This window comes from Dermacentor albipictus, chromosome 10 (genome assembly GCF_038994185.2).
Source record: "Dermacentor albipictus isolate Rhodes 1998 colony chromosome 10, USDA_Dalb.pri_finalv2, whole genome shotgun sequence".
NCBI lineage: Eukaryota > Metazoa > Arthropoda > Arachnida > Ixodida > Ixodidae > Dermacentor > Dermacentor albipictus.
The window spans coordinates 36,415,360-36,437,501 of NC_091830.1; the positions used below are offsets into that span (position 1 = coordinate 36,415,360).

Here is a 22,142-nt window from a genome sequence, read left to right on the forward strand (position 1 = left end):
AGAGTCGTTGACTTGTTTCTGGCGTAACCTGTATTGACGCTGACACTCTGCATTCCCGCTTTCCCGTTTTGTGTTTAGAAAAACGTTTATTCAACAAGATACGATACGAACACTTAGTCACAGTCACGGCACAATTCCACCAGGACGATCACATATACAAAGTGCGAAGCACTGTATACACGGCACGTTTTCAAAGAAGTGCCCGGGTCCTCACTCACTAACACATAACCACATACACCCACGCAACACAACGTTACACCGAAACTAATTCTCACGTTATGTAAAATGATGTTGACATATACAGTGCACAAAATGGTTATGTACAATGATGATGCCACAGAGGCATTTTACATAATTTTGAAGTGTTGCTATGAGTTGGGTACATATAAAAATGATCAGGTGTACGAGATCACACACACACAGAAGTCACAGGCACCTTCATTCATTCTGTGCACATTAATCTGCAGTCCTGCTTTTGCGTTCTTTTTCATTAAGCGACAGCGCCATTCTTGGCGCCATAACGACAAATGCGACAGCACAGCGGCGACTCGAAGTGCTGCGGTGCGACACTCGCTCACGTCCATGCAACCCGGTGTCGCTATCAATCTTATCAGTTTCAGTTTCCGATTCAGTTTATTTGTCATTCAAAAAGCAATAAAAAACCACGAACATGAACATGATCAAACTTGATTCGACCCTTCTACATTACGCAATGCTTCATTGATGGTCCCGATGCTTGTTAGAGCTCGTTGTTTATTCAAACGCATGCGCTGTTCTGTGTGTTGCATGGTTGACGTAAATGAATTTGCCTGCTTGCAGGAGTATGAGCCATTGCATTCGTCTTACACGATGGGCAGGTTTCTCACCATCATCATTATGGGGTTTTACGTGCCGAAGCCACTTTCTGATTATGAAGCACGCCGCAGTGGAGGACTCCGGAAATTTAGACCTCCTGGGGTTCTCTAACGTGCACCTAAATCTAAATACACGGGTGCTTTCGCATTTCGCCTCCATCTAAATGCGGCCGCCATGGCCGGGATGGACAGGTTTCTCGTTGGGTAGGCATAGAAAGCCTTACGTATTTAAACATGGTTGGTATCATTCACGCAGGGTTTTATGTAAATATGCACAAAGCAATCGTAAAGACCCCTCCCGTTCTTTCTTCTAGGGGAGGGCGGGTATATAAGTGCACTCCGCAAAGATTCTTTCTCTTTTTTTGCCAGATGCCTCTAACGGAATTGGTAGGCTTAATGTAGGAGAGATAAAAAAATATTAGTAACAAAGCAGAGGAAAATAAAAAGAAACGGTAGGTACTCGTACTTTCCGCTACCTTCTGACGCCCTCGAAGAAGCCAGCGAGCTCCACGTGCATATTCACTCAGGATCGGGGATGAATATCACCCCCAACAACTCGCGCCTCTCTCGTCTGCATAATTCATGACCTTCGAGATGGTGCTACCGTGGCGCCCTGACCGAAGCAGACGAAACGTAGCACTACTGCGTTGGCATCGTATACGTCTGCTCGCACGACTGCAGTTGCTTACGTACAACACGAGCGACTCCGTGCGGACGCTCACTCAAGCTCATACGGCTCGAAGCCGCTGGTAACCTTAAGACCGGGGCGCTTTTACTACCATCTTGGTTTTGCCGAGACAGGCTGTGCTTCTTGTGTGACCTTGGCGCCTTCGCGCTATTTGCCCCTGTAGAGGCCGCTTCGGTTGGGCCTTGGCATTTGCGTGCTCTTATTTTCTGTGCTGCCATGTTTCGCTAGCAGATCAAGACGTTCTCCAGAAGCCGTAAAAAGGCGAGGCAGAGGCGGCCCATTTTTGGATCGCTCTGAATTTGGAGGCAATAATAACAGGGAACGCTTCAACTATATCGAACCACATTCGCGAGACGACCATCAAAGCAATTACCGCCCACGCCTATACTTCCTTTTTCTTCTTTTTTTGCTTGGTTCCATTTTTCTATCCTTGCGATCTTTCGAAAGACTAGTGGTTGGTACAAGTGCGCTTTAGTGGGGGTAATCTTTAGCGCAAGCTTCACGGTAACTATAATATTAAAAGTACCGCTTTATTAAAGCTTTATTTTTGTAACTGGGTCTTGCTGTTACTGCCTTTCTTCGTTTACATCGTTGTTCATTGATTCTTTTACAACAAGCCTAGCAATTATTGAGCGCAGGAATGAAGAAAAAAACATGGCGGTGCAGGTTTTATAGACGGGACCTAGAGATCGCACTACAAACTAATATTCGATAGTTGAGCGCTAGTTTCTTTCTTTCTATTAGCGTCTTGAAGCCACTCTTTCAACGTCACAAAGCAACGCCGGAGAAAGATTCCCTTGTCGAAAAGTTAGAGAGAAGCAAGAAAAGGATAACTTACGCCTTCTATGCCTTTTTCTTCCAAATTGTAGGTTCGTCTCAACAAATCTATGAAAAGTGGTGCTCGAGTCTTTTATAGACGCCAGTCACTTTCCTGCGCCCAACTGTGATCAATGGATAATGCTGAGTCAGCTTAGAATGAAGCCGTAACAGCGTACAAACAAGTGGTTGAGGGTGAAAACTTTATGCGAACAGTTAACTGGCTCTCTCGCTCATGAAATGCATTGTGACTCGTGACGCAAGTACAGTTGAGCCACTGTGTAAAAAAAAATAGAAAAAAAAAGTTGTAGTTTCATTTGAAACTGGAGGGTTGACGGAGATAGCAAAGTGTGGCTCTTGCGCGAAGTAAGGCACGTGTATTTACGGGCGCTGTCACCTGGAGTGAATATTTCCTTGCTATCTAAGAAAGAGTTGCCTCCAGTGCCCAAAGACATACATGAAAAGAGTTCCCCCGATTACGCAAATAGCGCGCGATCCGGTTGCTTACCGACTAAGAAGCACGCAATATTGATATGATCATTTTATCGTATTGCACCTAAGAAATAGGCGCCCAGTTCACTATTTAAATAGGCGGAAAATTTAGCAAAAAGCCTGAATTGATGAAATTTGTAGGGAGCAGAATGGCTTTTCATATACAGGGTGCTTTTAAATAACATCGAACACTTTAAAGTGCCCTGAAACGATTTTGACGATTTTGTACAAAAGTACTGAGTAGGTCCTTCTGATCACTAATTGACGCATCTAAGTGCTCCGAGTAAAGCGCGTAATTATTACAAGGTTTTAAAAAAGTACATCGCTGCTGATCGCAGTACATCGCTCGGCTGAATTTTCAGCCGCCCCTAATCATTTGACGTAAATTTCTCTGATGACGTCAGTTGGGCGAGCTATCCGATTGGCTGCCCAGGGCGTGTCATCGATAATTTCTCTAATTTAATGGGGAACAGATGCTGTTCGTAATAGTTGGAATGTTAGTTAATTTGTTTCTCTAAAAATAAAGTGACAGAAAGAGAATGCGCAAGGACAATTTCTCAGTACACTCGAGCTCAAACTTCGTTCAAACAAGTTTAAATAAATGTTGCGGTGTGAACGTATGTTGCTTCAGTACACTTGCAGCGTATCGTCATTGTTACCATAATAATTATAACGGCTGGGGCGAACACACACACCTGCGACTTTATATTACTCTTAGGCTGCGTCCGCCGATTGTGTCCTATGCGTGCAGGCTTCCAAATCTCGACGCACCACGAAATTCGCTTGAAGCCTTTGAGTGTGCGCTCCCGCTTCGCTTAGCAAACCCATTCTGTAACCCTGACCGAAACCCGTTTATCTGTCCTTCGCAGTGCCAAACTCTACCTTGTCTTGTTAATCTCAATTTGAATATTGTATGCTTACGTCCGCTTTTGACGATCTTCCGTTTTCCGGCCTCCAGACGCTACAACGGCCATTTTCCATTCCAGCTTTTGTCGAGGAGTTCTCAGCTTCATCTGTAGTGTCTGTTGTAATCCTGCAGTGGTGATACACTGTTTCTTTAGAGGACTTCAGTGATAGTGTTTGTCATGCTAACACATCTTTATGTTCGTGAGCGAGCTATATCTGAAATACTGCTGGATCGGCAAGATAATGCCTCGTCGAAATTTTCACAGCGGTTTGGTTAAAGTTAAAAAGAAAGTACGCATCAAGAAAAAAAAGAAGGCTACATGAGACGTGAACTTTGTGACTGTAACCTACTTGAAGAGCGAAGTAGACTGCTAGATTTGCCATGGGCGATTGCCCCTACACATAGGACCAGTGAGGCTGCATATTTGTGCGCGAAATTTTCGCGAAAAGTTGTCGGAGGCTTCAAGTACAATAAGGATGGCAATTTTTATACTTCTTATTTAGTTAGGATATCGCGGACACGGCTTTAAACATTCCACTCGGCGAGTAAGCTGAGAGTCGTCGAGCAGGCAGATTCAGCTCACGATTTGCAAGCGTTCGCAAAAAAAGCCCCACAAACCTATACGAGGCGCGGCGGCCAAAACCTTCGAGAAACGTTAGTTTCCTGCAACCTGAACCGAACATTCTAAGAGGCCAGCAAGCAGCGCTGCAAGTAAATCGCTGAAATATGGTTTCTACAGGGGTGAACGTCGCTTCCACGACTTACGTTGGCTCACCGCTTACGAAAATTGTTTCGAATAAAGGTTACTCTTGGCATTTTTCGCGACTCCCGCAAATACTTCGCTCCGTTCAGAACCAGAATGCTATCGTATGAATTGCAGAGTGGTGTAAGCGAAATTGGGCTGGTCTTTTCGGGAGCACTGAACATAATGACGGGAACGGGACCGGAGACCAGAAACGGGCTACAAAAACATAGCTACCTTATAGGCTTTCGTGAGGTCTACTTTGTTTCGTTCTTTTTTCAACGCTCTCACGTTTAGAGTTGCGTTTCAGGTCCTTGTGAGTTGTCACATGGTACTTGCGGGCTTGGAATTTGCCCGGATGCCCTGAATGTGCAGTAAGAGGAATGCATTGCGGCGGTATTTCCAGTGACAGCGTCTAGGTTGAAATGTCCTTTATAACATGAAGTTGAGTTTTCTCTCTTTTTTCTGAATTTAACATTCTGCAAAAAACCGATAAAATCACACAGGACGTTGAGAGAACTGATAATAGACAAACGATGTTGAATGAAGCGGGAAATAGGGCAAGTTGTCCTTTGTTCCTCCAGTAATACGCAGAGTAGAATTTTTAAGTAAACGAAATACCATGAAAGGACACAGGACATGTTGGACGACGAAGTGAAAACAAGCCAATGTTTTAGTAGTTGTGCTTTCTAGTCCTTGTCTGGTGTATCCAGCGTGTTACAATAGCTTCACTCAAAACCTGTAGTCAGAGCATTTCAAGATGATTAATGGACAAGATACGCCTGCAAGAGGGGAGAAGAGAAAAAAATGAAAAATAAATTAAACAAACTAAAATGGGATGGCCCAACTACGCAGGAGGGGAAAAATGATTAAAAAAAACAGCATGAGAGAAGACAAGCCAAACAAACCTGCTTAAACCAGACAAGGAAATGCCTGAAAACGTAAGAGGTGGTCAGACGCTTGAAATATCAAGAAATCGAACGATAGTCGAGGATTTGCCATAAATTACCGACGAACCCCCGGGCGATAACCTCAAGTTGTAACTTCTCTCATTTTGAATTCTCATATGTCTGTATTTCTACTTATTGCCTCCTCCTCTGCCCAGATTTAACAAGAAAACAAAGATAGAAATCAGCCGATTATAAACACTCCAGCAAAGTCGAGCCGAGAATATCCCGTCTATATTTAAAGCTCCTGTTCTTAAGAAAAAAAAAAGAAACAGGAGAATGAACGAAAGAAGAAGATGAGCAAGAAGAAGGCAATTTTTCAAACGAATCAGTTGTCGTTCATCATATTTTTGTACTTTTTGTTTTAGGATGGGATTATGTAACCCGTCGACGATGAAAAGTTCATGTCCGCTATGGTGAACCCAAGTACAGCGCGAAAGCACCCGCTTTCCGGTGAAAAAAAAACAAGGAAAAATAAAAAGAACGATCTGTTGCGCCCAATAATGAAGTGGATTACTCGCGTCCCACGTATACGTGAAGGATTACCGGCGGGATTACTCCGCACATTCCTGCGGCCGCTGGGGTCATCTTGCGTCATAAATTAGCTTCGGTACAGTGCTGACATCACTTCTTTTTTTTTCCCTTCGTTGACCTGCGGAAAAAGGTTCTTTTGTCGAGTTAGTATAAACGATACCGGAAGCGCGCTTCGCGCTTCCGGTAAGCCTCCCCCCCCCCACGCACACACGCACAAGCGCACGCACTCATGTGCAGTAATACACACAGACTCGAGAAGTGCACGCAAATGTCTTTATAGAACAATTGCGTCCTACCTGCAATGTTGACGAGAAGTTAGACAAGATAATTTGCGTATGAACACGCTTGACGATTAGAATGGCTGTCCGGGTAAACGCCCTACACCCGCGACACGACGCTGCACCTGAGCGGTGAAATTTTCGTGGAACTTGCCGGTGTGGGGATTCCGAAATAAGCCCAATTTAGGCGCAATTATTATTATTATTATTATTATTATTATTATTATTATTATTATTATTATTATTATTATTATTATTATTATTATTATTATTATTATTAGTATTAGTATTATTGATCAGAGAATTAATCCCAGAGAGGAGACAAAAAATAGAGCTAGCTCCGAACTGCCACCAGGAAGTACACAACGCCCGCCGGCTCTATCGCTAGTATCCCGTGGGATAAGAGCGTGAATGTTCCCGAATAATTTTACCGGCGCGATAGAAACGGGATGCAGAGAAGGCACGTAGGGACAACAAACGCTGTACTGCCATTAAAATTTACTTCGCAAAAGGCTGTACTCAAGCGACAACACGCGCGGTACAGGTGCGTTGTACCTTTGCACTGCGCATGCGCGATACTCATCCTCCGACCTCGATATTCAGTTTATTTCTGTGTGATAGGAAAAGAAGTAGTGCTGATGTAGTTAATGCCTTCTTTTTTTTTGCACGCGTAGTACCCCAAATACGAATGTATTTGATTTTGATTTAAACCTAAGTAAGACAAGCGTGTTATCCAAAAGCGCGCCCCACTGACAGTGTCGACCGTGATCAGAGAGCTTACTGGGCCTGCTGTTGCTTCTACACAAAGCGCAGAGTTCTCTAAGCATATCGTTTATGGCAACTACATTGTTTGACAGCACCACTAACCGTTGTCTTACAGAACTTCCTTGACGACGCTCAAAATATTTCATATGCGTTGCAGGTTAAGCAAGTCAGTCTCATCAAACTACTTGGCATTGCGTCTTTGTCGTGGAGGTAGCTGATGACTGACAGGGGCCAGATCATACGAATGGAAAGTAAAACACAGATCATAATCATCGTCACCATTATAATCAATTTAACTCTTCTGCTCATCATCAATGTGTGTGTTATTGCCATTTCATTTAGTTCTTTGCTCGCCCATATTTCCCCCCATCTGAGTCATTGTGATCCTCACGGGAACCACGCAGCTCAAGTGCATAGTACATCAACATCTTAGACGTAAATAATTTGCAACAATGAGGTTGCAAATAACATCCATGTAGCTTGCTATGGGTGCTCCTGTGTGAGGAATTTGTCGAGTGATTCTTCGGCAATAAGCAAATAGCTTTTCTCTGCAAGCTAACTAAGCGCTACCTGCGACTTTTCATTTTCTATACAGTTCAACTCTATAATGCGATTATCTAAGAAAATAAAAAGAGAAACTTGGCTTTCATATGAAAGAATGAACTTGGGACACCTCCTCTAACTTCCCAAGTCAACACGTGAGCTACAGTATAAGAGACGCCGTAGTCGTCCTCTGAGTGTTAGTATTGCCTACCTTGAGCATCAATTTCAGTTTAAAGCGACGTTTCCAAGGTGAACCCTCCCAGAATTTGAGGACAACGGTTGTTGTTGCTGCTGCTGGACTTCCCGAATAGCTAATATGCTCAGCACAGCGGTGACACAGCAAGGAACATCGGACATTGCCCCTGCGGCCACCTGTTGACCTTGACTGCAGTACACCGGCGTATCTCCGTGGGAAGAGAAATATCTCAAAGGACCATTCAGTTTCAACACCCTTCATTTGGCAATGTCGACAAGGCACATCCTTATAATGAAGTGCCTATTTACGGCACTTATTGGCAACTTACCTTCTACGTTAAAGCAGTGTTTCTTATCGTGACTCTAACTCTGCTACACTGTACCGCCGCAATGTTGTTCCGACTAAGTGCGGTGAATTTCCCTTTTAATAAAAGGGCGTACTCTCTCGACAATGCTACCTGAAAGTTGTTGGAACTCGGACTACGTTTTCAAACATTTCTTGAATATGCTGCAATAAAGTTACGCTGGTCCACTGTGCTGAAGTTCGACAGAAAGCCACAGGGACCATGTCTAAAATTCCTGGACATGTATAATTAGTCGGCTTATATGTCCCCCCGTCTGTACTACTTCTTAAAATATGGCGGCTGCTAGTCCCACTCTACACGAAATTCCGCAGTGAAACGACGAACGCTAGCTATATATTGTCAGTGCAACAAACTTACGCTTTCGAACAGACATCTTCCTTAAAGTGAAGCATACTGTGCTCTCTTTCCCGATGTTTGGCGCGTCTGCTTGAGGGGCTCTCTGTCTAGTGAAGTTAGCTGACCCTGGAGACTGCGCAAATGTGCAATGAACTAATACCGGAGGGGGAATAATGAAAACTGGGCACCGATCCAGGAGTTTGTGTTACTCGTGGTCGCGCGGATCACATGAGTGGCGTAGTAGGAGGGGTTCCGAATGTTGCTCATTTGCCGGCCAGACAAGTCATCGCTATGGTGCAAAACATGCTGCAGAAGTTTTCTAGCATTTATGCATAGACGCGTAACAAAAGTTTCGCCTCACAGGGGTCGTAAAAAGAGCGTTGGATCTCCATAATTCCTTTTTTTTGGAGGAAATTGAAATCAATCACTTTTTCAGCTAATCAATTTTTATTAGTTCTGCAAATGCTTTAAGATATAGGGGTACAGAAGGAGGCCCCATAGTAGATACTCCATTGTGACCTGCTGTTTATGGTTAACATAAAAGTTACAATCGAAAGAACAGCAGCTGAAATAGCACAACCGCAAAAATTATAAATTTTGAAAAAAAAAATGAAATCATTATTAACTATCTGCCTCTATATCCGATTCTTGCCAGACAGTTTATATTATGCGAGCTAAGTTCTTCGATTCTGCCCATTACACCGGACAAATGTTCTTGAATTTGGCCACCAGTTCCACTGTATCTGTGCTTCCTCTATGTCGATAAGGGTCCTTGGGACAATGGGGCTCAGGGCACAAGGGCTCCTCAAAGACAGCTTCCCGACGCTTCGCTAGGCTGCGGAAAAATTAATGGAGTATGTGGCACTTTTCAATGAACGCCTTTCCCGCCAACACTTGAACGAACTTGAACAGCGCAATGAGTGTACTGAGTATGTGCCACTAGGTGTGCAGCCAGCTAGGGCGCAATTCTCAGAGTTTGCAGGTACCTGCGCGCCTTGCTTACTGTCTCGGATGCCACGCGCGGAGTTCTCGGCAGCACCACTAGACGGCGCAACGTGTCCAGAAAAGAGCACGAGAGGCATGGAAGAAGGAAAAAAAGAAAGAAATTGAGGATAGGCTCTACCTGCTGCGCGTGAATGGGGCAATAGGGTGGATGAAGTCACGTGGTATTTTTCGCTGTGGCGTCCATGTTGTTCGCGCACAATGGGGATCTTGTTAAGGTGTTGCATGCGTGTGTTGCCTCGTAGGTCTCGTACCGTGACGAATGCGTCTTGTGTGCAGCATTGCGTTAGTATCCGTGTTTTGTTCCGGTGTGTTATCTAGAACGTTCCTTCCCTGCTGTTGTCGTAGACAGGTGGATTCGGAAGAAGCAAAAAGCGCAAAGCGTGGGCACAAGCACCGCCGTACAGCACGTGCCAGGCCATGGACGAAGGACGATCTGGGAATATATTTGTCGTCTTCTGTGGATTCATGCTAACGTGTCATCTCAGGCTGAAACTGCTGTTCTTCAGAATATGTGCATAATCGCTGTCAACTCTTACTAAGCCTAGCAGGTTAGCGACAATTGAGCAGTGTCCCTGCATTTGACAGCAGGCGATGCATTTGTGGCACGTAAAAGAGCGATGTGGAACGACGGGAAAGAAGTGGCTGCTGTGAATAATTATGGGACGAGTCTTGGTTATCGCACAAATTCTATCTGTGTGCTCCAGGGGCGCAGGAAAGTGAAGTAGGCGGATGCAGTGCAACAGTGCAAACGGCTCGACAGAACGTACGCCTAACGCACCCTTAAAACGGCTGATGGTCGCACATAGGCCAGGTCAACGCGCTTGCCGCACGCATACCGGCATACTGCTCAGCATCACGCAGATGATACCACCGACCTTTGTTTCCATGAAGCTTCACTTACCGTGAGAAAGATATTCCTCAGGCAGCAGTCAGTATCTTTAAGCGCGTAACTCCTCTTGTGGCCTACTACAGCCAGGGTCCTTCCCTAGTGGTTCCATCTGAACAAGTTGTGCCATCTAGCGGCACACGCGCGGAGTCCGCCTCTCTTTGCCTGGCCTCCGAGATTGCTGTGCTGGTGCGCCATAGTGTTCTAATGGTGAGAATTATTCCCCTCGTTGCCCAGGCCACGATCATGGCCAAGCAGATGCAGCATCGGGAGGGATCACCTTACGTTGTTGCAGACTGTTACGACTTTGCACCGCTGCCACCACTATTACGACTTTGTGGTGGTCCCGTAGCGCTCGTCACCCGTTTCGTGACAGAGCGTTGGTAGCGAAGATTCCGAGTCAGGCGTCGGTGAGAATAACAAAAGGGACTTTATACACTATATACAGGTCATTATACAGGACATGATCGGATCGGCACTGGGGCCGAGAGCTCACAGTAAACGCGACTGTTCCCGCACGGCGACGTCCGGCGAAAACGCGTGACACATCTCACCCCAGTCGAGAGCGGCACTCTGCTCCCGGTGGATCGGCAGATCCGGTTTTCGAGGCGGCGGCGTCGCGGCTTTATAATCCCCGAGAAACCATTGTCACTCAAACGGCCCAATAAAAAGCCGGCACTCGATGGTCGTCCGAGAGGTCCAACCAGCGACCGCGCTGGCCACCCGGTTCAAAGTTCGCGCGCGCGTTGACCTCCAGGCAAAAGGAGGTGCGGCGCCGGGCTGTCTGGCACTTGTGTGCACGTTTGGACATGTTGCTCGCCGATGCTTCTCCGCAGGACACCGCTGCCTGACGGCTCAGCATCTTGACTAGTCAAGGGAGAATTAAGGCGCTGTGCCTTTCGGCGCAGCCCCGGGTTCGTCCAAAGGGCGCTCGCAGGATAAATTCTGCATCTTGTAGATTCGGAATCCTGGCTGGTGGTAATGGCACAACAAGACGGAGCTCGGAAAATCTTCATAGGAATTTTCCATGGGGAACCGACGCTCGCAAAGAGCGTGACAAGCCGGCTTGAGAGAGCGAGAGAGAGGAATATAGGAAGGCAGGAATGTGAACCGGTCATGAGTTCGATTGGCTACCCTAGGCTGGGGGAAGGGAGAAGGGGAAGAGAGAGGAGGAAGAGAGAAAGTTTAAGAGACGTGCACGGACAGTACTTGAGTTAAAGCCACTCGCGCAGACCAGATGTTCTGAGAAAGCACCAAAGTACCTTCACTGCCTTCTGAGGCGATCACATGCTTGAATGTTCAACTAAAGTATGTTGACATCTTCCGGTAGGCAATCCACGAAAGCGTCAAGAAATCTCACATCGACTGCGCCTGAACGTCGTATTCACCAAAGCTATGTCCATGCCACCTGGGACAAACCGTCAACACTTCTTGCGATAACTGCGGTGCGTTATAATACCATTGCACACATCTTGTTGGCAATATATAGGTTTGAGAAGCTAGAGGGCTTGCTTGTGTAGAAATTAACTCTGCTTCTCAGGAACCATGGCATCTCCCCTTCAAACCAGCGTAAAGCTTTACATATTATTTCCATAGCATTCAATACATCGGCTTAACTGACATGTTCTAGTACCTTTCTACATCAGTAACATCGCTTCTGCCCCACATTTACGTTCCATTGTCATACAGATGCCCTTTATTCTCTACATTTTCTGCCCTCCGCCTGAGGCCTGTTTCCGTTACCGATCTCCTTCCCTGCACAAAGTATAATATGGGTGTCTATATAACAGCGGCAGAATACTCTGCGCTTCAAAAAACTGGCTGTGCCTTAGCTAAGGTTAAGCCCAGGATGCGAAGCATACTAGCCTTTATTTTAACGCGACAGCGTTAAGGAGCTCGTGTCGCAGAAAAGCCGGTGTCGTCGGCGTAGGCTCAGGCGTGCGGCGCTTGCTCAGGCGCACATTTCGTTGTCGCGCCGAACGCTGCGTTGCTCGACGCTCACCGCGTCCGATGCGGGGCGCGTAGTCGCTGCGCCGTAGCAAAGCCACCTAGAAACAGTCTCTGTAGCACGCCGCAACATTCGCTTCTCATTCCAACAAGCAGCTCTGTCTCCAGGAGACATCTCGCCTCGTGAGTGTCTAGCAGAGGCAAGCGCAGCTGCTCATACACCGCCGCGACGCCGCGAGTTGGAGCCCCGTTTCTCCTCTGTCGTGACGTCACGGTGTCACGTGGTATTGAAGGCGACACCGCCGCGCCTGAGGAGCTGGGTTGAGCTCTCGTAATATGCTTCGCATAAAAATATATATGTTACTCTGTATAACAACATTCTAAACGATACGAGAAGCGCGCACCTCTGTCAGCGTTCGCTTTATTTCGCAATGCACCAAGCAGTCGTGTCCACGCCCATGCATTCGCGCTGCCAGGCGCGCATGCGCCCGTGCGCTGCGGCGCGCTTGTGCCCAGCCATTCGGTAGGTGTACTGCGGCGCTGCTGTTGACGCGAGGAGTCTCACCGCCGGTTACCGATACAGCTTAGATGTATAATACATTTACATATGTGCATATATAAACAGAATGAGAAAGAAACGAAGTCCTGTGACAAAACGAGCATGCTTCCGCGAAGGCGTTAATTAATTTCCCTCCAACGGCATAGCACGGTCAGATTCACAATACTTTCCTAATGAATACGCATATTTTATCGAAATCGCGCGTTTTGCAACGAATGTTGGTGACAGCTTGGATGCGGAGAGGCTGCTACAACATGATCGGACGTTGAAAAACTCCTAAGCTGAGCGGATCAGGCGTGAAAATTTTAGTGGCAACAACTACAAAAAAAGAGAAAATGTTCCAAGGTTGCAAAACTTATTCTCATTGAGATATTCAGTTTGCCGCTGAGATTTGGAAGCGGCGCAATTGTTTACTGGGTGAGCAACAATACGTGGCTTGCGCTTTCCGTGTCCACTGCGCTTTAACGAACATTGATAATGCCGCTGCACTCCAAATCAGGATAACTAAATTTTTTTGTTTATCTGCGTTTAAATCTATTTGGAGCTGCGGGTTCGCAACAAAAACTTTCTCTGTCTCAAAAGTTTGCCGCGCGAACGACTCGCCATAACAATGTGTACTAACGAGCCATAACGAGCGATAGCGTTTCATTATCTTGTTTCCCTTTCCAAGACGCTGGCTTTGCACAAAAAGCACACAGCCAATTTGTCTTTGGGAAGTGGAGTGAACAACCGGATTGTTTTCGCAGACCATAACTTCATATATATATATATATATATATATATATATATATATATATATATATATATATATATATGTATATATAAGCAAGCCCCACGAAAGGATGCATCAGTGAACAGAGGCAGATGAGTTGCCCATTCTTGTTTCAATGTCTTTTTTTTATTTGCGTCCTCTGTTCTCGGATCGGAGACTACGGCACAAGCCCGAATATAATTTTTTATTTTATTCTCCGAATTACTGTTGCTTCCCGGAATCTGAAAATCGAAGGACACATCTGGTTCTTCGATTCTCTTGATTCTTGCGTCGCTACGCCCTCTCCCACACGTTTTATGGTACTATTATTGTTATTTTTGTGTTCTCCGCATTTAGATAACCCCACTTAAAGAAGCACGCCTCCAGAAGAAGAAAGATGAAACGCAAAAACACAAAAATAGATAAGGCAAACATGTCTGTCTATCAAATGAGTTTGAAAACAATTGTTAAAGGGAAGAAAAACAAAAACTAAAGCTAACACGTCTGCTCTCTTCTTTGTGTTATCACTTCTTAGTATTTCGTGTGACGTATTACACTAGTTTTATTTCTGATGATCTGTAATTTTTATTTTTAATGCGCTATTATTTACCTATATGTACCCGCTCGTGGTTTGGCTTGGCCATTAAGGTCGGGAAGCATGTGGGCATGAAGTAGATTTCTGCATTGCATCCGATTTCTGGGTCCCTCTCATGCTGTTGACCTCAACCTTTAGCACTGGATACCATTCCAAACATGTTACAAAAAAAAGGAGTTTGAATGTCAGACAGCCTGACAAGAGACCAAGAATTCGTGATTCGCATTAAGTTTTCAGAATGTGTAAAGAATACGTTTACCTCCGCCAAACACTCTCAGAGGACCCTGATCATGAATAATTCTTGCCTTTTAATTGTTTTTTTTGTGATGTACGCACCTCCATTTCTGCATTTCAAGTAATGCTTGTGGAATCGGAACAATGTACAGTGACAGGGTTTCACCCTCTCCGACTCCCCCTGCCTTACTAGGTTATATTTATTTAGTAAGATGAAAAACTTTCTGGAACCATTCATTTTCAGTTGTTTGGCCAAAGGCTTATGCTAAATTATTTTTCTTTTGTTCGCGACGGTTCCAAGTTTCACTATTTAAATATTGGCTGAGGGTGTTGGCCTACTAAGCACGAGCTCACGGGATCTCATCTCGGCCACGGCAGCCACATTCGGATTGGGGCGAAATGCAAAAACGCCCGTGCACTCAGATTTAGGCGCACGGTAAAGAACCCCAGGTGGTCCGAATCATTCCGGAGTCCGCCACTACGGCGTGCCTCATAATTAGATCGTGGTATCTACACGTAAAACCGCATAATCTTAACTATTTTAACATATTGTGTTGAAATAGTCTTGGTGCACCGTGTAAGCTCTTATTATTTTTTCTTTTGTGTTGTGGAAAACACTAACAATTTATTGGTTTCCATAGTTCAATAGGGCCACGTCCAAGCACCTACACGCCCAACGGAATTCAAACGTTGCATTCGAGACGACCTTCAAATTTTTAGTCTCCTTACATCATTCTCTAAATTTAGATATTGTGTTAATCAAAATTAAGGCACAAGTCAGGAGGTAGTTACTGCGTTAAAGGCTTCATAGTATTCATAGTTTGAAGGCTCTATTACTTGTTTTGTAAGCATGACTTGGCTCTATTACTTGTTTTGTAAGCATGACTTGGAACCTTCAAGCAAACTCCGAGGTCAGGATTTGTACTACAACTAATTTCAGGAGCTAAATGACGCAGTGCCACCTACGCGATTTCAATGGTTTTATTTTCTCTGCATACTTCCAGCACAGCTATATAGGGTACGTGGAGTCTTTAAATACTTCGAGTTACTCTGTAAATTATGCAGCGTTGTCGCTGAGAAGTAGCGGTTGGCATTAACCTGCGTATGCTTTTGAAGTTGATTTCTCCCAACAATGATATGCTCGGCACATTCTCTAAAATGGGTTCATCATGCAAAAAAGAGGTGAGGCGTGCAGACAGGACACAAGAGTAGAGAACCTACTATCAACTGAAGAGAGCACGGAGGCGAAAAACGAAAGCAGACACAAAACGCATCTGCGCAAGCTCAGGATTGGTATCACCACGTGTCAGTCGGGTACATATGCCGGTCTACGTGAGAGATAACTGTTAAGGCACTTAATCTCCTTCTTATGTAAAGTAATCAAAAGCCGACTCACGCAAGCACTTCCACCATTATAGATCGCATATATATATAGATCGATATGCATATATAGATCGAACACATCTAGATTGTGTCCTGTCTGCACGCCCCAACTCTTTTTTGCATAGTGAATCCTTACCAACTAGCTCAGCTTTCTGTCGTTCTAAACCTCTACAATGTGTGCATGCCATGTTCGATGCTTATGTTCATGAAGGTCATGTGCATACAATTATGTCGCGGGTGCTGTTTTTCCACGGGCACGAGAACCGAAAATCGCCCGCAAACACCCCACGATCTTGTCAAGGACGATTTTTATACGATGTCCCATATAATCTAATCCTCGTAAACACAGTCTCGCTCGTTATGGCATCCAAAATACACGCTCAAATGCCACTAGTCTCAAAGTCTGCACGCAGCGCATGACCTTGCACTAATGGCTCAGCATTGTTATTGCGCGATGTCTCAGTGGCTGGTGCGATCAACTTACAGGTGGTCATTCCTTCGCTGGCATGGATGCAGATCCCAGTGGTGGCGGTTAAGGGGTAGTTTCATACTTTTCTTAGCTCTGTGGCAATGGTGATGTTGGGCATAATGAAGTGGCCTGATGACAAAACGGGATCATCGTCGTGCGATTTCGGTGTCGACAAAAGTCGTCGAAGCGTAAGAAAGACAGACGGACAGACCAGACAAGGGCCCAGTTTCGATAACTGAGCTTCAGGTGCAGTAAACTGCGAGAAGTTCATTCCTGCATCGAAAACTTGTAATGTCGCCATCGTTTCTGAAACTTACAGACGCCGTCTGACGTGTTTGTTGCTAGAGGTATAACAATGAGTTTCAATGCCACCCACGTATTGCTCCGAAAAACTTCGAACCCGCGGCACTCTATTTCGATGGCCTTATTGTGCGAGTCCATACACATGCCTATCTTACTCTTTTTTAATAAAAGATACTTTATCTGCATAGGTCAGCAAAATGAACGAAACTCAATCAGACTCCAGACATAGGCGGATCTAATTTCTACTCAGCCGGGCTCACAGACACTCACACTGACGGGTCTGTCAGAGCCTGAGGGAATCTGAGTGAGTTTGTCGACATATGGTCATCCGTCGTTGCTAGCTCATTGGGGATAACTACATTTTGTTCCACCTTGTAGAAATACAAGTCACGTGCGGTCAGTTCCAATATCCTTGGAAACGCACCACTCTTCGACACCGTGTCGTTCACGTGTTGGCCGTGGTCATCTAAACTAAGTAGAATGGCCTGAAGTAAGTCGTCTCGTATTCAAAGTTAGGGCTAGGCAATGAAATTAAAATGGGGGCTGAAAGACTCGTCATCTGAAAAAAAAAAGCTGTATTATTTTTGTTGTATTCAAGCGACAGCGTGATAGGAGCGATCTGTGTTGGAAATATTATGTGCTGTCTTTTCAAATGCTTCCATTGCACTTGAACACATGCCTCGAGTTACACCTAAATAACATGATCATAACAAATGAAGGAAATGCAGAGAGGAGCATTTAGGTTTATAACTATTGTGATACCAGGCAGCCCCTGGAGACCTCATCAGGAAACAGTAACAACGCTCGTGCAATTGGCATTATTATCTGTAGACAAATAAACGGGAAGGGAGGCGGCATACCGGTCAGTTATCCGAAGGGAAGCTTTATGAAACTCAGGCTAATCATTTCGTCATGTAACATGCACACACATACAACATCAGTACATGCGTACTAACCCTACACACAAAAAGATTGCTAGCCAAATAAAAATAAAACTAACCAGAGAGGCACCTCATGAGCAAGCGGGTTCATAAATGTTCACACCACTGGGTAATAAACAGTGTTACACGCACACACACAAAGTATATACTATTTAATTAAACTTGGACAAAAAAGCGTGTGTACAGTTCTTACAACAGGATCTACAAATTATTTGAATCGGTTTCTTGCCACGAAACAAATTTCGTAATGTCGTTAAAGCATGCTTCTATTAAGCGAAGCATGACCATGTACCAAGTATTTTGATTACAAGAGAAGCATGTTTCTCCAATCCGCTTGACTTCTGCCCCAAATATACATACTTCTGTCTTGAATATATGTGTGATAACGCACTCGAGGCATGGTGTGTCGGTTACAAACTCGCTGCTGTAGATCCTGCGTTTGCTTTTATATATTGCAAGAAGTCACATATATAAAAGCGCAAATCGGAAAGCTAACGCAAACATATAATTTGATGCACCGGCTCTAAGTGATGAAAGGCTTTTATCGATTCCATTGATAAGAAGTTGTCGAAGAAAAATGCTCCACTTAAAGCTCTTTTCGCTCCGAGCGACCATTCTGTTTGATGTCAACGTGCCAAGTGTACCAAAGGAATCCAATAACGACGCCCCGTGCCTATCAAAGTCGAATGACCCAGCGAACACAACGGCTTCTAGCGTCTTTGGCGCCACTCTGGCCCGCGGGTTAGAGGGATCCGTTTGAAGTGTTATCTAGCAAAGAAACGGATGAAAAACTGCCTATTTCGGGCTTACAGCACATTACACTACGACGTGATGTTGCTTCTACAGAAAATACAAACATCTGACAACTAGAGAACTTTCTCCAGAGACGCACATTCAGGATAAAAATACCTTTCGTAACCGATCCTAACCTCAAAGACACAACTCGGCAGTTTCTTGCATCTCTGCAGAGGTGATGGGGGTAAGGGCGTTGCTACTGGCGGGCTGAGGCTGACAATTGAGGCCAACAATTGCTTCTCCAAAGCGACTCGCTCGCAATGTAACTGGAACATTTTGCCATCCTCCTAAAAGCACTATAGCCTGTCTTGGAAGTGCAATAAACAAGACGTGAAGCTTCCTTCAAGACAATAACGGACCCTCCTGAAAATAGAACGTGTGGCAAACAAGCGTACGCGAAACTATCTTTTATCTCTAGGTTCGCAAAGGCGCCTCTATGATCATGGTTTCTTTGGCATAACCAAAGAAGTTGTTTGATGCCTCCTGTCTCGTTGCGTGAGGAACACAGCGAAGAGTTGGCACGGCCCATTGAAAATATATGCATATACAAAACGTGCATTTTCAAATCTGTACGGGGTAACACATTTGTGAAGCAGTTAATGAAAACCTGTAAAACTGTTCATCGTATGCAATGCGCTTTGCAGCCTTGCGATTACGTTCCTGCCATCTCGACCGGGAATCGAACCCGTGGCCTTGTGATGAACAGTAGAACATATGGCTCGTCGATGTCGCCGTTATTTGGAGCTTCAGTGTTTAGAATTGAAGGTCTCCCTTAAGTAAAATTAATTACGGCAGAACTCATCTCACGATGCCTGTCGTGGGTAATGCGAATAGGAATCGAACAATGCATTGATATACCACGTTGTTGAGATCACGTTAATTGAAGCCGTATATGGTAATGTGATAATGTAGGGGTCAATGTGGTAACGTACTGAACACGCCTAGATACTTTATTGCATCGACTATGGGGCACATACTGCGATATCATCTCACTTTGCTATGGTACGCGCTTGCCAAGGCCGCCCATGAGCATAGGGGCGTGACGATGGCTATGTAACGCCGACGAAGCGACGATGGAATGACAAAGAAGGAATTATGTCGATTGGACGACAATGGCGCATAATGACCATGGCATGATGACCATAAGATGTCGATTCTTAAACGACGATAACTCAACTGCGATGACATGAGGACAATGAGATGACGAGAATCGTATGAAAAAGCGATAATGACGATGGCATGACGAAGCCGACTTGACGACCATTCCATGGCAACGGATCCATGATAGCGTCTGTGTGACGATGACCCAATGACGACAATGGTAAAGCAACGGTGGCATAATCAGGACTGAATGACGAAAAAATTATTAGGATAGAACGACGAACAAGGAATGACGTCGATGGATCGACGAAGGTGGTATGACGACGATGGCATGAAGACAACAGCATGACAACAGCCGTATGGCGAGAGTCGGATGTCGAAATTGGAATGATGACAATGGAAACACCAACACGGCATGCCGATGGTGGTATGCCAGCAAATGCATGACGACGATGCAGGGATGACGATGGCATCACAACTACATCATCATCATCATCATCGTCATCATCATCCTGGTTACGCCCACTGCAGGGCAGAGGCCTCTCCCATACTTCTCCAATTACCCCGGTCATGTACTAATTGTGGCCATGTTGTCGCTGCAAACTTCTTAATCTCATTCGCCCATCTAACTTTCTGCCGCCCTCTGCTACGCTTCCCTTCCCTTGGATTCCATTCCGTAACTCTTAATGACCATCGGTTATCTTCCCTCCTCATTACGTGTCCTGCCCATGCCCATTTCTTTTTCTTGATTTCAACTAAGATATCATTAACTCGCGTTTGTTCCCTCACCCAATCTGCTCTTTTCTTATCCCTTAATGTTACACCTATCATTCTTCTTTCTATAGCTCGTTGCGTCGTCCTCAGCTTAAGCAGAACCCTTTTCGTAAGCCTCCAGGTTTCTGCCCCATACGTGAGTACTGGTAAGACACAGCTGTTATACACTTTTCTCTTCAGGGATAATGGCAACCTGCTGTTCGTGACCTGAGAATGCCTGCCAAACGCACCCCAGCCCATTCTTATTCTTCTGATTATTTCAGTCTCATGATCCGGATCCGCAGTCACTACCTGTCCTAAGTAGATGTATTCCCTTACCACTTCCAGTGCCTCACTACCTATCGTAAACTGCTGTTCTCTTCCGAGACTGTTAAATGCTACTTTAGTTTTCTGCAGATTAATTTTTAGACCCACCCTTCGGCTTTGCCACTGCAGGTCAGTGAGCATGCATTGCAATTGGTCCCCTGAGTTACTAAGCAAGGCAATGTCATCAGCGAATCACAAGTTACTAAGGTATTCTCCATCAACTCTCATCCCGAATTCTTCCCAATCCAGGCCTCTGAATACCTCCTGTAAACACGCTGTGAATAGCATTGGAGAGATCGTATCTCCCTGCCTGACGCCTTTCTTTATTGCGATTTTGTTGCTTTTTTTATGGAGGACTACGGTGGCTCTGGAGCCGCTATAGATATCGTTCAATATTTTTATATACGGCTCGTGTATACCCTGATTCCGCAATGCCTCCATGACTGCTGAGGTTTCGACTGAATCAAAAGCTTTCTCGTAATCAGGGAAAGCTATAAATAGGGGCTGGTTATATTCCCCGCATTTTTCTATCACCTGATTGATAGTCTGAATATGATCTATTGTTGTGTAGCCTTTACGGAATCCTGCCTGGTCCTTTGGTTGACGGAAGTCTCAGGTGTTCCTGATTCTATTTGCAATTACCTTAGTAAATAATTTGTAGGCAACGGACAGTAAGCTGAGCGGTCTATAATTTTTCAACTCTTTGGCGTCCCCTTTCTTATGGATTAGGATTATGTTAGGGTTTTTCCATGATTATGGTATGCTCGAAGCCATGAGGCATTGCGTATACAGGGTGGCCAGTTTTTCTAGAACAATCTGCCCACCATCCTTCAACAAATCTGCTGTTACCTGATCCTCCCCAGCGGCCTTCGCCCTTTGCATAGGCCCCACGGCTTTCTTTACTTCTCCCGGCGTTACTTGTGAGATTTCAAATTCCTCTAGACTTGTCCCTCTTCCATTATCGTCGTGGGTGCCACTGGTACTGTATAAATATCTATAGAACTCCTTAACCACATGAACGACCTCATCCATATTAGTAATGGTATTGCCGGCTTTGTCTCTTGACGCATACATGTGATTCTTGCCTATTCCTAGTTTCTTCTTCACTGCTTTTAGGCTTCCTGCGTTCCTGAGAGCATGATCAATTCTATCCGTATTATACTTCCTTATGTGAGCTGTCTTACGCTTGTTGATTAACTTGGAAAGTTCTGCCACTTCTTTTCTAGCTGTAGGGTTAGAGGCTTTCAGTCTATATTGGCCCAGATTTTGAAAGAATGCTGCTTGTCTAAATGCAACAGAACGACAAGGTTTCGTGCATGCATGATCACTGGGAACTCTTACCTCTTTAATGCACCATTTTGGGAGAAATTATTAATTTGTGAAGTCGCAGGCCATTGCGAGCCAAATGGACAAAATTTTGGCAAATTCCTGCACTGACCATCCTTACCATGCTGGCTGAACCACCGTGCTGGCAGCTCTTCTAGAAACTAGCGCCCGATTTCATTCTAGTATCTTTTGCAGGAACTTTATGCCTTCGGGATCGGTCCAATAAGGGCGAAGAAAGTTGAGGATGGCCGTTCCACTTGAAAGAAGTATTCACGTGGAAAACCTAGGGGTGTTTGTTCATCTGG

At 45.1% G+C, this 22,142-nt stretch overlaps 1 protein-coding gene across 1 annotated transcript in view; it reads right to left on the reverse strand.

Moving 5' to 3' along the window:
- The window catches only part of LOC135911901 (5'-3' exonuclease PLD3-like), a 355,720-nt gene that overhangs the window by 274,245 nt on the left and 59,333 nt on the right, over positions 1–22,142 (reverse strand). Inside the window, exon 2 of the mRNA XM_070526974.1 lies at positions 3,772–3,883. Within this exon, the coding sequence (XP_070383075.1) occupies positions 3,772–3,883 (112 nt within the window). The remainder of the gene's footprint in view (positions 1–3,771; positions 3,884–22,142) is intronic.